General features: G+C 42.2%; 1 protein-coding gene across 2 annotated transcripts in view; it reads left to right on the top strand.

Annotated features, from left to right (window-relative positions):
* Positions 1-16,059, top strand: part of LOC140476119 (latent-transforming growth factor beta-binding protein 2-like) — a 469,839-nt gene that overhangs the window by 344,801 nt on the left and 108,979 nt on the right. For both annotated transcript variants that reach the window (XM_072568220.1, XM_072568221.1), the window contains exons 21-22: positions 9,558-9,680; positions 10,990-11,115. In XM_072568220.1, coding sequence (XP_072424321.1) covers positions 9,558-9,680; positions 10,990-11,115 — 249 coding nt within the window. The remainder of the gene's footprint in view (positions 1-9,557; positions 9,681-10,989; positions 11,116-16,059) is intronic.

Below are 16,059 nucleotides of genomic sequence, written 5' to 3'. Positions count from 1 at the left end.
AGTTCAGGAGCTGTGCTGCTTTAAATGCTAATAAGCCCAGGACCGAGATATAATCCATACAGCCCACTGCCAAGTTCCATGGAGCAGAATAGCAGGAGGTACATACATAGTTATCAGTCACTACAAATTGTAATCTAAACTGTTAAGAAACTTGTTTGAGCTTTTCAAGTACATTACTCAAGTTGTGTTACTGATAAATAACAAGAAAACAGGATATCTATCATATGTTGAAGTGCACTTAAGAAGATGGACAGTTACCAAAATGGTCAGATCACATGTTTAATAACATGATTGCATGCTGTACATGCTGCGAAAATAAGGATAAATTGCATATAATAAGTGTGGTCAGCTTTTTGGCTTTTCCTGTTTCCAAATCAAGGCACTTTCCTGCTCTCTCTCTCTCTCTCTCTCTCTCGCGCGCGCGGGCTCTCACTCTTTCTCTCTTGCCCTTCTCCAATCTGGATCCCAGCTCAGGTCTCAGCTCATGATGATGAGGATTAATGGAATCAATTACTACAAACAAGAAACCATGTAATGGTCTGGGCAAATTCCTGAGCTAAACAGTGACAGATGAAATTAAGGGCAAGGCAGTGGACTCCTGTTTTGCACACAGAGAAAATAAGCAGCAAATAATGCTGCAATAAATAAAAGTAAAATGTAAGAGACCTGGAAGTCTTGAACTTTATCATTAGTAAGTCCTAGCAATTTAAATGGTCAGTCAGCAAACCCAGTTTTGTTTTCATTTGGGTTATGAGCATCACTTGCAAGACCAGTTCCCGAGTAACTCTGGTGAACCATCATCTTGAGTTGCTGTAGTGTGTGTGTGTGTGTCTGTCTGTCTGTGTGTGTCTGTGCGTGTGAGTGTGTGAGTGTGTGTGTGTCTGTCTATGCGTGCGCGTGTGTGTGTGTCTGTGTCTGTCTGTGCATGTGAGTGTGTGTGTGTCTGTGTGTGTGTGTGTGTTTGTGTCTGTCTGTGCGTGCGTGCGTGTGTGTCTGTGTGTGTGTGTCTGTGTCTGTCTGTGTGTGTGTGTCTGTGTCTGTCTGTGTGTGTGTGTGTGTGTGTCTGTGTCTGTCTGTGTGTGTGTGTGTGTGTGTGTCTGTGTCTGTGTCTGTGTCTGTCTGTGTGTGTCTGTCTGTGTGTGTCTGTGCGTGTGTGCGTGTGTGTGTGTGTGTGTGTGTGTGTGTTGGGGGGGGGGTGGGTGTGGTTGGTGGGGGGAGGTGTTTCATGATTTTGATCCAGCAACAGTGAAGACCTGATGATACAGTACCATGTCAGGGTGGTTTTCACATCCATTTGCTGTTCTTTCCTTCAAACCAGGTAGAGATCAGAGGTTTGGAAGGATCTGTCACAACAACTTTGGCATCTTGTTGTGCTGCATCTAATGGAAGGTACATATTGGCTGCCATTGTGCATGTTAGTGGAGGATGTACAGCAGGCTCATCAATTTACAAAAATCTGACATACAAATGCTCATACTTACAAAATGTGATCTCATACATAGTTTTAAAATTTAAAGACCCAAAGAATAAATATTCTTCTGTACTTACACTTTCCTGAATTGTACTCTGACTTGCAAACAAATTGACTTGCGAGAGACTCCAGAACAGATCCTATTTGCAACCAGATGACTGCCTGTACAAGTTTATAACAAAAAAAAACTGCAGATGCTTGAATCCAAAATAGACAGTCAGGAGGCTGGAAGAGCACAGCAAGTCAGGCAGCATCAGGTGGTGAAGGACATCCTGAAGAAGGGTTACACCTGAAACATCAACTTCTCCACCTTCTAATGCTGCTTGGCTTGCTGTGTTCTTCCAGCCTTCTGCCTGTCTACTGTAGAGGCTTTGAACATTGAACACTAATGGGATGGGGACAAGCTTTAGGATAATAAGATCCATCAACCAGGTTTCACGAATAAACAATAAAATCATTGGTCGGTTGTGAAATCAGGAATTATTCAGCCAAGTTATAAAGTTGATTAAGACAAAATTTGAAATATGAACGTTTATTCTCCTTCCTAAATAAACCCTGACATGCATACACCATTTAATAAAAAAAAAGTTAAATACTGAATTTTGGGGGAAAAAAAACTCGCCATTAGCTCTTGAATTTAAAAAAATCTGAAATATTCAGGATGGATATCACTCAGCATCCTGATGCAGATTGACTAGATTAGATTACTTACAGTGTGAAAACAGGCCCTTCAGCCCAACAAGTCCACACCGACCCTCCAAAGAGCAATCTACCCAGACCCATTCCCCTACATTTACCCTTCACCTAACATTATGGGCAATTTAGCATGGCCAATTCACCTGACCTGCATATTTTTGGACTGTGGGAGGAAATCGGAGCACCTGGAGGAAACCCACGCAGACACTGGGAGAAATGTGCAAACTCCACACAGACAGTTGCCTGAGGTCGGAATTGAATCCAGGTCTCTGGAGCTGTGAGACAGCAATGCTAACCACTGTGCCACCATGCTGCCCATTATAGAAGCTATCCCTGACTGGGAATTGAACCCGGGCCACGACGGTGAGAGCGCCAAATCCTAACACAGACTTGCATTCGGAATGATCTGAACTTTGAGGTTTTTCAGGAGAACGGTTTACTCAGTATTTCAGCTGTTTTACTGGATCCTTTTTCTCAGATGCTGAGCTGGGGAATCTCTCCCTTCATGAAAGGTTGTACCCTAGCCGTATTCCCAATAATATCCAAAATTACTTTACCCCTTGCCAGCCGCAAGCTTAGACAGATGACTTCCAGTAAATCTAATAGTTAATTGAAGATGATCAACATGCAGTAAATCCAACAGCCAAGAATCTTGACCATTTACTTAGTGTAAACCACATGATTTCCAAGAAGTGTCTTTTAATGAAATATCCTTTCGTGATCCCCTTAAAAACAAATGGTTCAGGTATCTCCTCAATTTTTATTCACATTAACCATGATTCAAAATTCTTGAAACATGAATCTTCAGAAAAATATTAACAATTAAGTGTTTTCATATCAGAAGCTAGGTTTTTTTTTTGTTTTCATTACAGATTCCAGCATCTGTAATAATTTACTCCTAGTATTGGCTTTATCTCTCAGTTGAGAGACAGCATGTCCAACTGTGCAGCACTCCCTCAGGTAATATTAGAGCGTCAGGTTATAATCTTGAGCTCAAGTTCTGTAGTGGGACTTGAACAAACAAGTTTCTCATCAAGAGATGAAAACACGAGCATTTGAGCTGTGGCTGACATAGCAAATGCACAACCTGTGATAGAGAAGAGGCATGACTTGGCGTAAAAAATGAACAGAATACAGAATCGTTCAAAATTTAACATTGAATTATTCTTCATCTGTAAGTACTTAGCAAGTACAATGCTGTAGTTCAGGGTTTATATATTGTGGGAGGTAGAGACGTTGTAAATAGTACTGCCAGGCAGTGTGCTGATTTCCCAGCACCATGACTGCCACAAGCAAATTTCATCAGGACCGGGAAAAGGCATGCTGGCCTCGAAATCTGCAATGAGGGAAATGAATTAATGAAGGAGCTTGTTCAGGGATAGTTTGGGACTGCAAGATCAGTTCAGTGCCGTCCAGACCTATGATGGTAAACTGTTGTAATGCAGCAGGGAGTTAGTTCTGACCACAACATCAGTTTGAGTGAGTCCATAAAAGGAACATTACTGAGAGGAGTGTGGTGCCATTGACACACAGATGCATTGGCTATGCAGGAACTGCAGAATGGTCTACATGTGCATAGGAAGTGCAGGGTGTTTTCACCCACCTGAGGCATAAATGAATTGAATGTAATAGAGTCCAGATGAATGCAAGAAAGGTAATAGGTGGCATTTCACATTCTAGATGCAGAAATGATGAAAAGTAATGTCAGCAGGAGAGGTGGAGCCATTCAATTGAATTCTTCCTGTATGCAAGGGTGAGGACTGGGGAGAGAGGCAAGGGACTAGAAGGTAGTATAATCTTGTATATCATATTCAGTGATGCTGAATTTGCAAGATCAGGACGATATTCAATTCCAGTCAGATATGGGTTGCAGGCGCAAAGAGGGTCACCATTACTGGATTCTTCCACTTTCAAGATATCATCAGTTTCATTCATGTCATCATCAAGGCACCCATTGGCCACCAAGGGACATTCATCAACTAGAAGAACTTTCATTCCCCCAACAATTAACTGCCCTGTAACTACAACAAAAACTTCATGCTTCTCTGCATTGTCTTGGCAGCTGCTTATTCATCCTCTGGCAGCCAAAGATTACTTACAGCTCTTCATTCCAACATCTAACTGCGCTGGTGGATTCTAGTGGACAAGGTATCATACTCAAAATATTAGGATTTGCACCTTTATTAGAGACCAAGACTGAAGGTAGCTGCAAGAACCATGATCTGGAAAGCCATCAGACCTCTGAAGATCCGGTCATATTGCCTGGACTGGTCAGCCTGTGAGGGTCTCTCTCATTGTGGCGGTCCACTGTGTGCTCTATAACATAGTCCTCCAGAAATGTGTTAACCTTGAAAATGGTATGGACCTTAAAGAAAGTAATGTCTTAGAATAGAACATTCTACTTATTGGTGGAAGAGGAAAGTTGTGAATACAGAGGTGCCCCAGCTGTGGAGCAGGCCTTGAGGATATCATTAAAATGTATCGATGTTCAGGGGTTATTTCATTACCCGATCTCTTCTAATCCAGGAGAACAGTAAGGGTCAAGGAACTGCCATTGAGAGTATTTTGAAATTACTTCTACTGAACTTGCAACCTGGAATAATCACCTGTTATTGCCAGTGAGTTGATCCAGATTAGATTAGATATCCTACAGTATGGACCATTCATAGTTTTCACTGTTCCCCTTATAGGCACACACACACCCCTTCATGCACTTTTTCCCTCTTATCCTGTATCACAATTAAGTAAATGAGGCTCAAATATCTTGTGACATGGGTCAGTAAGTGAAAAAGTATACAGTCAGTTCTTGCTATAATGTCTTTCATTAATGCAAATGGCTGCAACGCGATTGGTGAGTAGGGAACGCTGTTCCTAAAACATGGACTTATAAATTGTGTATTGGCTATAATGCGATTAGGTCACCAACACTTTAAGTGTTGTTTGTATTGCATGATTTTTGTGTAGTGTGGCATCGCACAGGAACATGGCTATCACATTATAGAAGAAATGAGTGTACATTTCTTTCATTAACAGGGGGATTGAGTTTAAGAGCCGTGAGATCTTGTTGCAGCTCTATAAAACTTTGGTTAGACCGCACTTAGAATACTGCGTCCAGTTCTGGTCGCCCTATTATAGGAAAGATGTGGATGCTTTAAAGAGGGTTCAGAGGAGGTTTACCAGGATGCTGCCTGGACTGGAGGGTTTATCTTATGAAGAGAGGTTGACTGAGCTCGGACTTTTTCATTGGAGAAAAGGAGGATGAGAGGGAACCTAATGGAGGTATACAAGATAATGAGAGGCATAGATAGAGGCGATAGCCAGAGACTATTTCCCAGGGCAGAAATGGCTAAAAGGATGGGTCATAGTTTTAAGCTGGTTGGAGGAAAGTATAGAGGGGATGTCAGAGGCGGGTTCTTTACACAGAGTTGTGAGAGCATGGAATGCGTTGCCAGCTGCAGTTGTGGAAGCAAGGTCATTGGGGACATTTAAGAGACTGTTGGACATGCATATGGTCACAGAAATTTGAGGGTGCATACATGAGGATCAATGGTCGGCACAACATCATGGGCTGAAGGGCCTGTTCTGTGCTGTACTGTTCTATGTTCTATGTTCTATTTCAAGGTGGTTTGTTTAACACACTGACCTCCAATTTCAGTCACCATCTCAGTCACTGTTCTTGGTCATATTCGTTCTTGGTGAACGAAGATGAGGTGGGGCAGTTTATTTGCTTGAGAGAGATATGAAACCCTTTGGCCTCTGTGACCAATGCTGGCGATTCACTGACATAGGAAGCTACTCCTATCAGTTCTGGGAAACATAATTCAACATGACAGATCTGAGCCTTGCTGAGAGAACAGTAGGGGGCATAGATACTAGTGTAATGGGAATCTCACGGGATTAATGGTCCAGCAGCCTGGGGCAGTGCCCTGGAGATGTGGGTTCAAATCCCCCCATAACAGCCAATGGAAATTACAATCTGTTGATAAAAGTCTGGAATATAAAGCTGGTCCAAGAAATGAAGACTGTGAAAGCTATTGTCATGAAAACCCATCTTGTTTACAAATGTTCTTAGGACTTGTCCTTACTGAGTCTGGCCTACATGTGACTCCAAACCCCCAGAGATCTTGTTGACTCTTAACTATCTCCTCAAATGGTCTGGTAAATCACCAGTTCAAGGACAATTAGGACAGGCAGGAAATGCCAAAGACAGCCCACATCGCATGAAAGAACAATGAAAAAGGGTACCCTGGACAACTCTGAACAACCAAAGACCTTGTGAGAATCTAGTGATGTCCTCACCCTTGCATACAGGAAGAACCCAATTGAACAATTTATTTTCCCTCTGATCTTCTACTATTTTGCACCTCCTAGTGTTCTCAGCCACCACAGGGAGTGTTTGCTTTGTTTCAGATGGCCTTCTCCTATAGCCCTGTGCAAAGGGGGCATGTCCAATCTCTCCTACTGCCTCAAGGAGAATCTTCAGATTAGCATCTGGAAGTGAGGGCCAACCCTATCACGGGCCAGTCTTTTGCTTCCTGTTTCCCATTGCTGCTCAGGTCCTCAGTAATTCCGTGATGAGCCATGATGTGTTGGAATTGGCTCCTGTACAGTCCCTTATCCTTTGCTACTCCTGTGACTGCTAAATTCATGCCAAATCCACCTTACAGCCAAATGCCAGGCTGATTCCTTCAAATCTGACTTATGGTGTCAGATAACCTGATGCTAATAGGAAAGTTAAGCCATATTGCTTTTCTTAGTCCCATACTGCCCTTCTCCTCATCTTTCCAGTTTCATCTGGTGCCTCAAATCATCTCCATCCAACTCCTCACTAATACATGCATGCTAAATCTTCCTGGCCGCAGGCACTGTCACCATCCTCTCAAAACTATTGCCATTACAGGTCAAGTATCTTTTGGTTGGGAGAATATTATAAAACATACTTCCTTTGGTGTTGTTTAAAAGTAGACTGTGTTCATGATGTATGTTAACATCTGAGATTTGGAAAATAAAAGTAAAACTACAGTTTTTAAGCATTTGTTTTTTGAATGTGGGTAATAAACATATGACAAGGTAGATGATGGACTAGTGGTATTATCACTAGACTAACTTAATCCAGAGACCTAAGTAATATCCTAATGACACAGGTTCAAATCCCACTACAGCAGATGGTAGAATTCGAGTTCAATAGAAATCTGGAATTAAGAGACTAATATGGATGACCATGAATCCATTGTCAATTGTTGGATTAGATTAGATTAGATTCGATTACTTACAGTGTGGAAACAGGCCCTTCGGCCCAACAAGTCCACACCGCCCCGCCGAAGCGTAACCCACCCATACCCCTACATCTACATCTACATCTACCCCTTACCTAACACTACGGGCAATTTAGCATGGCCAATTCACCTGACCTACACATCTTTGGACTGTGGGAGGAAACCGGAGCACCCGGAGGAAACCCACGCAGACACGGGGAGAACGTGCAAACTCCACACAGTCAGTCGCCTGAGGTGGGAATTGAACCCAGGTCTCTGGCGCTGTGAGGCAGCAGTGCTAACCACTGTGCCACCGTGCCGCCCTTCTGGTTCACTAATGTCCTTAGGGAAGGAAATTGCCAGCCTTACCTGCCCTGGCCTACATGTGACTTCACAGTGATGTGCTTAACTATTGTCTGGGCAATTAGGGATGTGCAATAAATGCTGACTTGATCAATGATGCCCTCCTTCCATGAATGAATTTTAAAAATGATCACATTTTTGGACATTTGTGTTGTCCTAGTCTATGATGGTGCATCTTTTTAAACCACTGCTTGTAATGTATAAAGGTTACTTTGATTGTTCCTCCACAAGCTCCACCAACAAGAGCAGCATCATCTTTATGTGGACTTATGTTTTTCCTTCAGTGTTGATGGGTTAACATTCTGAAATTCCTCAACCAACCTCACAATGGGAGCACCATGACTTATGACTTGTGGTTCCAGGAGATGGCTGCCTACATCTTTTCGTTGCAACAGCAATGGACAATTGGTGCGGCATTGCTGACAGTTCCTGCATCCAAGGACAAGTTAAATGACATGGTGCTTGGAACAATGACCTAAGAGCATGAAGAGGGAGTTCATCTCTAGTCTCCACAAGATCAAATGATCTCAACCAGATCAGAGCATCTCTGAGCAGAGACAATCACATAGTGCATAGTCCTGCTGCCACTGATAATGCAGTGAATCTTAATGATACTTGTGGACCAGGGATTCCCAAAGAGAGTTAAGATCATAACATGAGCTTTTGGGGTTGCCAGCTCACAGCAATAACTGGGGTTATGGAATTCTTCCAATAATCCCTCCTCACTCTCATGAACCTTCACAGCTCTCATACGTCTTCTCTCCATTTCCCGTCTCTCCATTTTTACTGGGGTGACATTGCATAAGATGTTTGCAAAGCATTGAAGAATTTTTGCTGGACCAAATACATTAACTCTGGTTTCTCTTCACAGATGCTGCCAGACCTGTTGAGCATTCCTGTTTTAGTTTCTAATTTCCAGCATTGCAATTTTTTTTTTGCAAAGCACTGTTCTATGTTAAAAGACAAAGTATCAGTACACTAGTGTATGGAATGAACTGCCAGAGGAAGTGGTGGAGGCAGGTACAATTACAACATTTAAAAGGCACCTGGATGGCTGTATGAATAAGAAGGGTTGAGAGGGATATGGGCCAAATGCTGGCAAATGGGACTAGATTAGTTGGGATATCTGGTTAGTACCGACGAGTTGGATTGAAGGGTCTGTTTCCAAACTGTATAACATGTAAAAAAAAAGCCACTTGGATTGGAAACTGGTAAAATTATAACGTTCTTAAAATTTTGTCCCAGCATGATTCAGAACCTCCGAAATAAAGAGCAAAATAGTGATGAAAAGGTGGAAGAAAAAGAAACATTAATTGTTATTTGAGTGATTGAAACAAAACTGAATTGCAACTGGTGTCATCTGAGTAGTTTTGGCTTATTTACCTGTTGTTGCCATACAATGGACAGTGCTACAAGAAGCCTGTTATTTATTTGTTGGATGAATGACTTCAGTCTTTGAGTACGTCCAAGATGCAGTGCTGCCAATTGGGATCAGTGCATACATTCTTGATAGTGTGCGCTTCACGGAACACTTATAACAAAGGAAACTTTTTTTTTCTTAGTAGTGTTGCCAGCAGAGCCTTTCACTCCATATTATTTCAGTGTTACTCCTGTCAGCTTTGTGGATTGTCAATTGTTACAACTATTTACGATGAAAGAAGACTTGTGCATTTTGGTTGTTTTGTTCTGTAATTAGACCCTTCTGCAATTGTTAAAAAAAAAATTTGGAAACATGCAACTCTAATGTTAGGATGTATTTATGCCTGTTTCAGATGAGAACGAATGCTTGACATTTGGCATTTGTGCCAATGGAAATTGTATAAATGTGGATGGATCCTACCGATGCAGTTGTAACCAAGGGTTTGAACCTGGGGATAACCTGAAGAGTTGCAGAGGTATTTGAACATGTTTAAATAAATGCAACATAATTTAGACCACTTAATTCAGATGGAATGTACACATGGCCCCACACCAAAACAGACTCAGTTACTTGTTTTATCCAACCCATTGTTGACTCTGGCTTTTGTTAACTTCCGCTATTTAAAATTTCCAGGCGTGGAGTATTTAAATGCGCTGTGCTGGAAACTAGTGTGTTTAAACCTTTGTTTTTCCTGATGCACATTAATGATCTGAATCTTGGTATGCAGGGGACAATTACGAAGTTTGCAGGTGTCATGAAACTTGGAAGAATTGTAAACTGTTAGGAGGACAGTGTGGAAACTCCAAAAAGACACCAGGAAGTTGGTGGAATGGGTGACTAAGTGGAAAATGAGGTTCAGTGTGAGAGGTGTTGAGGTGATGCACTTGGAAGGAAAAACATTGAAAGACAATGTAAAATAAAAGTTCACTCATAAAAGGGGTGCCGGAGCAGAGGGATGTGGGTATATGTGTGCACTGACCTGGAAAAGTGGTGGAGGCAGATTCAACTGAGGCATTCAAGAGGGCATTGGATGAGCATTTGGATGGAAATAATGTGCAATGGTATGAGGGGAGAAAGCAGATTGGCAGCAAGTAACGGTGTTCATTTGCAGAACTGGTGTGGACATGATGGGCTGAATGACCTTCTCCGTGCCTTGGCATTTCTGTGATTTTGTGATGAGCCCAATAATGAGAGCCATGCCAGCCCACTGCGCTCCACCCCCCTCCTCCACTTCCCCCCACCCCCCCAAAACTCTCAACCCTCTGATCCTACTTGGAGACTGCAGGCTGTTACTGCAGCATCTCCAATCCAACACAAAAATACAAGCAACCACAGACACATACACAAACCCACTCACACGATAGAATCCCTACAGTGTGGAAACAGACCTTTTGGCCCAACAAGTCCTCCAAAGAGTATCCCACCCAGACCCATTCCCCAACCCTATTATTCTACAGCTACCCCTGACTAATGCACCTAACCTATACATCCCTGAACACTATGGGCAATTTCAAAACGCTGTTTCCATTCTTTTTTACTATTACGTGTACATGCATTTTAATGCAGTTGACTTCCTGAACCTCTCTGCTCATATTCCATCCATTTTTCCATTAAATATATATTCCTAGGTCTATAGCTACAAAATTCTTCCAGAATATATTTAACATTTTCAAGATGAACTGAATACAAAAGTAATTCATCAATTGGTTGAAAAGTCCATTACTTTGCTCCAAAGTTATGCATAAAAGAAACGTGAACTCAATTTATTGTGTTTTGTATTATAGATATCGATGAATGTATGTCTCTTGATGTTTGTTTCAATGGACTTTGTACAAACACTGAGGGATCTTATGAGTGTTCATCCTGCAGTCTTGGCTACAAACTATCAGAAGACAGACACAGATGTGAAGGTAGGCAGTATGTTGATGTTCCATGGTACAAAACAAATCACTTCTGGTTGTTGAAACATGAAGAATGGGACAAATAATGCAATGTAAAATGCCACTGCCATCTGCCCAGTCAATTACTTCAGCAATCTCAGCATTCTCTCAAGCAGTACATTCTATATATCTACCAACCTTTGGATGAAAAAGGATTTTCTTAGATGTCTTCTAAACCAAATACTCCTCATCTTAAATTTATGCCAGCTGTTCTTGGGTATGCCTGAGATTCTCACAATCTACTCTGTGCAGGCCTCTCATAGTGTTGTATACCTCAGTCAGATTCATCCTCAGCTTCCTCTGTTCCAACAAAAACAAACCCAGCCTACCCAGTCTCTCCTCATAACTAAGGCTTTTCATCCTAGTTAACATCCTGGTGAATCTCCTTTGTGCCCTCTCCAGTGCAATCACATTCTCCTAATAGTGTGGCAACCAGAACGGCACACAATATTCCACCTGTGGCCTAACCAAAGTTTTATAAAGATGTAAGAAGACTTCCTTGCTCCTTTATTCTACACCCTGGCTAATAAAGACCTTCTTTACCACCCTGCCTACCTGTGCTGACACTTTCAGGGATCTATGGGCTTGTACACCAAAGTCCCTTTGCTCTCCAGTACTCTCAAGGGACTGACCATTAATTGTATCTCTCTTTCCCTTATCAGACCTTCCAAAATGCATCTCATAACACCTATCATAATTAACGTGCATCTGCCATTGGTCTATCCAAGTTTCCAGCTGATCAATATCAGACTGTAGCCTGAGACCATCCCCCTCAGTATCAACAACAACACGAATGTTCGTGCCATCTGTAAGCTTACTAATTAAACCTTCTACATTCACATCCAAGTCACTAACATTAGTACATAACAAACAGCAAAGGTCCCAGCACTGATCCCTGAGGTACACCGCTGGTCTCAGACTTCCAATTACAGAAACAATCATCCATCATCACCCTTTCCAATCTGTTTGTAGCAGAGAGTCCCACTAATCTCTGGGTAAAGAAATGTCTCCTCATCTCAGTCCCTACCACATACCCTTACACTGTGACTACTCTTTCTGGACTTCCCAGTCAACATGCTTCCTGCATTTGTCCTGTTTCGTCCTGTTAGAAATGTATAGACTTCTGTGAGATCACTCCTCATTGTTTTACATTCCAGTGAATAAAGACCTAACCGATTCAGTCTCTCTCAGTCCTGTAAACTAAGGAATCAGTCAACCTTTATTACATTCCCTCCATAACTAGAACACCCTTCCTCAGACAAGGAGACCAAATGTAATATCTGGCTGATTTCTTAATCCAGTTGAGCCTGTCTGTCACATAAAGTGGTTGAGACCAAAACATTGAATGTTTTCAAAGAATTATATGTAGTTCTTTGTAGAGTTGTTAAGCTCCAATTTATACAAACAACAGAAGCATCTCTTTATTAGATTTGCATAGCCACTGTATGTTTAAGTTTTCCAAGATGTAATGTTAGGTTATAACACATGTTCAGGTGGACTAGCTTTCTGGTACTCCTCATCTATTTTAAAAATAATTTTAAATGTCCAAAGAGGTGAAAAATTAATGACGGAGTAAATTATGTGGAAAAGCTTTTGCACTTTATTCTAGCTAAGGTTTTTCATTCAAAGCATATTGAACGTTGTGCAGTAATGTGAATTGGTATTTTAAGGACTCTAAAATTAGGAACATCAATACAACCGATTTCAAAAAATCACCATGTTAATACTAAATACATCATGGGCCAGGAATCTATATAATTAGCCAGGTAGATTTCTCATCATCTTTTGCACACCCATTGATAAATAAAATTGTGTAATTCAAAATGATCTAATGAATTTAATTTCTGGAAAACAGTTAAAGTATTGGGTATATTCAATGATATGTTTGTATTGTAAAGGTGAAGTTGCCTTATCAACTTATAGTCTTATATCAGTCTTATCAGACCATAAGGCTGTCCTGTCATTAGAGAGAGATGACTGGTGGTGGCTTAACCTGAGGGTCACCATGCCTCCGGACGGGGGAGCGGTTGAGAAGGAAAGTCCTTCATGGTGACCTTAGCCAATGTGGGACTTGCAGCACTCTGCATCGCTATCCAGCCGACTGTACTAACTGACCCCCAGTTTTTTTATTGATAGTCACGAAAGTCAAAACCAAACAGAGAAGATAATGAAAAACTGAAAGAACTGTGGATGCTGGAAATAAGAAACAAAAACAGAAATGGCTGGAAAAACTCAGCATTTGTGTAAAGAAACCAGAGAAAATAATGGCATTTCTGAAGTGATTGTCACTTGAGGTGTTTGTTGGATATATATGTTTTTGTGTGGTTGCACAAATCTCAGAAAGGCACTAGAACTCCATCTTACTCTTTGCACAGTCAGTCTGATTGCTGCTCAAATAGATAGTCATCCAGTTGGTCAGTTAGCCAGTCAACAATCTATGTAATGTGACAGTAACATGTCTGCGATGTCATATTAGTATTCCGTTAGTTATTAATAGACTTTCAATAATCTGTTTCACCAAGAACCTTAGTTTTCATGGGAGAAGTTCGAGTCTTAGATAAACATTTGTTTACAGAGTTAACTATTACAATAACCCATTGCACTGTGTCTGCCTTGTTCACCCTATTTCAACATGGGCCAGCAAGTTCTCAACATATCAACCCATGGCACATTCAATGATATGTTTCTCTGTAAAGGTAAAGTTACCATAGTCTTATCAGATCATAGGACCATATGAAAGACCATTCGATACAGGAGCAAAATTAGGCCATTCAGCCCATGAAGTCTGCTCTGCCATTCCATCGTAGCTGAATGGGGTTTCTCAACCCCATTCTCCTTGTAACTCTTGATCCCCTTCCCAAACAAGTCAGGCACATGCTATCACAGTGACATCTGTGGCCACTCAGAAATTCAAACAACACCAATCAAATTTAGTTCGTATACAGTGCCCTATCACCCAAGCCACCAAAGTGCTTTCTAAACATCTTTTCACTTTCTGGAGATCATTTCCCTCTGGCTGCATCTTCATGTAGTCCCAGGAACCATAGCTAGGGTGGAGGACTCCCTGGACGCTGGATGATTGGCCAAGTGACCACAGCGGGTGCTTGTATCCGGATGGCCCTTACATGCTGAGGGTCTTCTTGCCAGAGGCAAATAGACCCTCCTCAGCTTGAAGAGAGTCAGGGATGGGGTCAGGGTGGTGGCGGGGCACTTTTGGATTGTCCTGAGAGAAACTTCTGTAGGGCCTGGATTTGGTTTGTCAATCAGCTGTGTACCTCCTGGCTTGGCCATGTCTCCTCCTTTGGAAAAGGCTCCTGGGGTATGTACCTGTTTCTCAGACTCCTTGCCTGTATGCCTGGGGCTTATGGCAGAGGCAATGGAATGCAGGAATGTGCATCTCTCCGAGAAACTCTTGAGATGCTGAGCATAGACCTCCATGGCCGCAGCCAACCAGACCATGAAGACATGCATGAGGCAACTGGATCCCCAAAACATAGCTACACCTCTTGCAATGGCTTAGTGATATTATTGCTGGATGATTAATCTAGAAACTCAGCTAATGTTCTGGGGAGCTAGGTTCGAATCCCACCATGGCAAATGGTGGGGCTTGGATTCTATAAAAAATTCTAAAAATAAAACCTATGATATCATCGCGAATTGTCAGAAAGACTCAGCTGGCTCAGTTACTTCCTTTGGGAAGGAAATCTGTCATTCTTACCTGGTCTGGCCTACATGTGACTCCAATCCCACAGTGATGTGGTTGACTCTCAACTGCCTTCTGGACAAGGGGGATGGATAGTGAACAGCCAGCGACATTCACATCCTGTGAATGAATAAAAATAGCCTTTGAACAATGAGGGCCATTATATCCCACTTCTCTGTCCATTGCTTCTGCTTGTCCCTGTGCATTTGCTTGAAGTCTCTGATCCCTGAGACCACAGGGTCCTCTCCTGCCTGAATTGGTGTAAAAGCCAGGCCAGAGATCCCCTAAGCTCCTTCAAACAGAGTCTGTTCGATCCTTTGATAGGTCCTTGCTTTAATATCTTACACAGTAAGTCAGCAGAGCAACATTCTTTTGTTACTGTACCAAAAAGGCATGTCTATTAAAGACTTGCAAAAAAAAAATTACATTTTAAGATTTTCTATTGTCTATTTTAACAGACAAAAGGGAACAAAATACAACACTTTGTGCAAATGCATGAAATTAAAACTCAAAGTGTGTGTTATCAGTCAGAATAATGGGTTGTTGAATTTCCACCTTTTAGGAGATAGTCATAAGCCCTGCTGACCCAGTGCAGAATTTGGAGGTGCCAGTGTTGAACTGAGGTGGACAAAGTCAAAAATCGCAGAATGCCCAGGTTATAGTCCAACAGGTTTATTTGGAGGCACCAGCTGTCGGAATGCTGCTTCTTCATCAGGTGGTTGGCCTGATTTGATTGAGATTGGGCAGCACAGTGGCACAGTAGTTAGCACTGCTGCCTCACAGCGCCAGAGACCCGGGTTCAATGCCCACCTCAGGCAACTGACTGTGTGGAGTTTGCACATTCTCCCCTGTCTGTGTGGGTTTCCTCCGGGTGCTCCGGTTTCCTCCCACAATCCAAAAAAATGTGCAGGTTAGGTGAATTGGCCATGCTAAATTGCCCATAGTATTAGGTGTAGGGGAATGGGTCTGGGTGGGTTGCATTTTAGCAGGTCGGTGTGGACTTGTTGGGCCGAAGGGCCTGTTTCCACACTAAGTAATCTAATCCACGATGGTCAGCCCTGGACAACAATTGTCTCTTCAACCAGTCTTTTGACCAGTGTGTTCAGACAAGCCCACCACTGACCTGCAGCAAGCAGTGTTGATTCTGAAAATTCTGATTTTGGATGGTATAAGGGTACCACTGGTGGTAGGTGGTGCCTTGAAAGCTAGTG

This window comes from Chiloscyllium punctatum, chromosome 4, assembly GCF_047496795.1.
Source record: "Chiloscyllium punctatum isolate Juve2018m chromosome 4, sChiPun1.3, whole genome shotgun sequence".
Taxonomy (NCBI): domain Eukaryota; kingdom Metazoa; phylum Chordata; class Chondrichthyes; order Orectolobiformes; family Hemiscylliidae; genus Chiloscyllium; species Chiloscyllium punctatum.
Note: the sequence above shows the minus strand (reverse complement) of the source record. Positions and strands in the feature narration are given on the sequence as shown.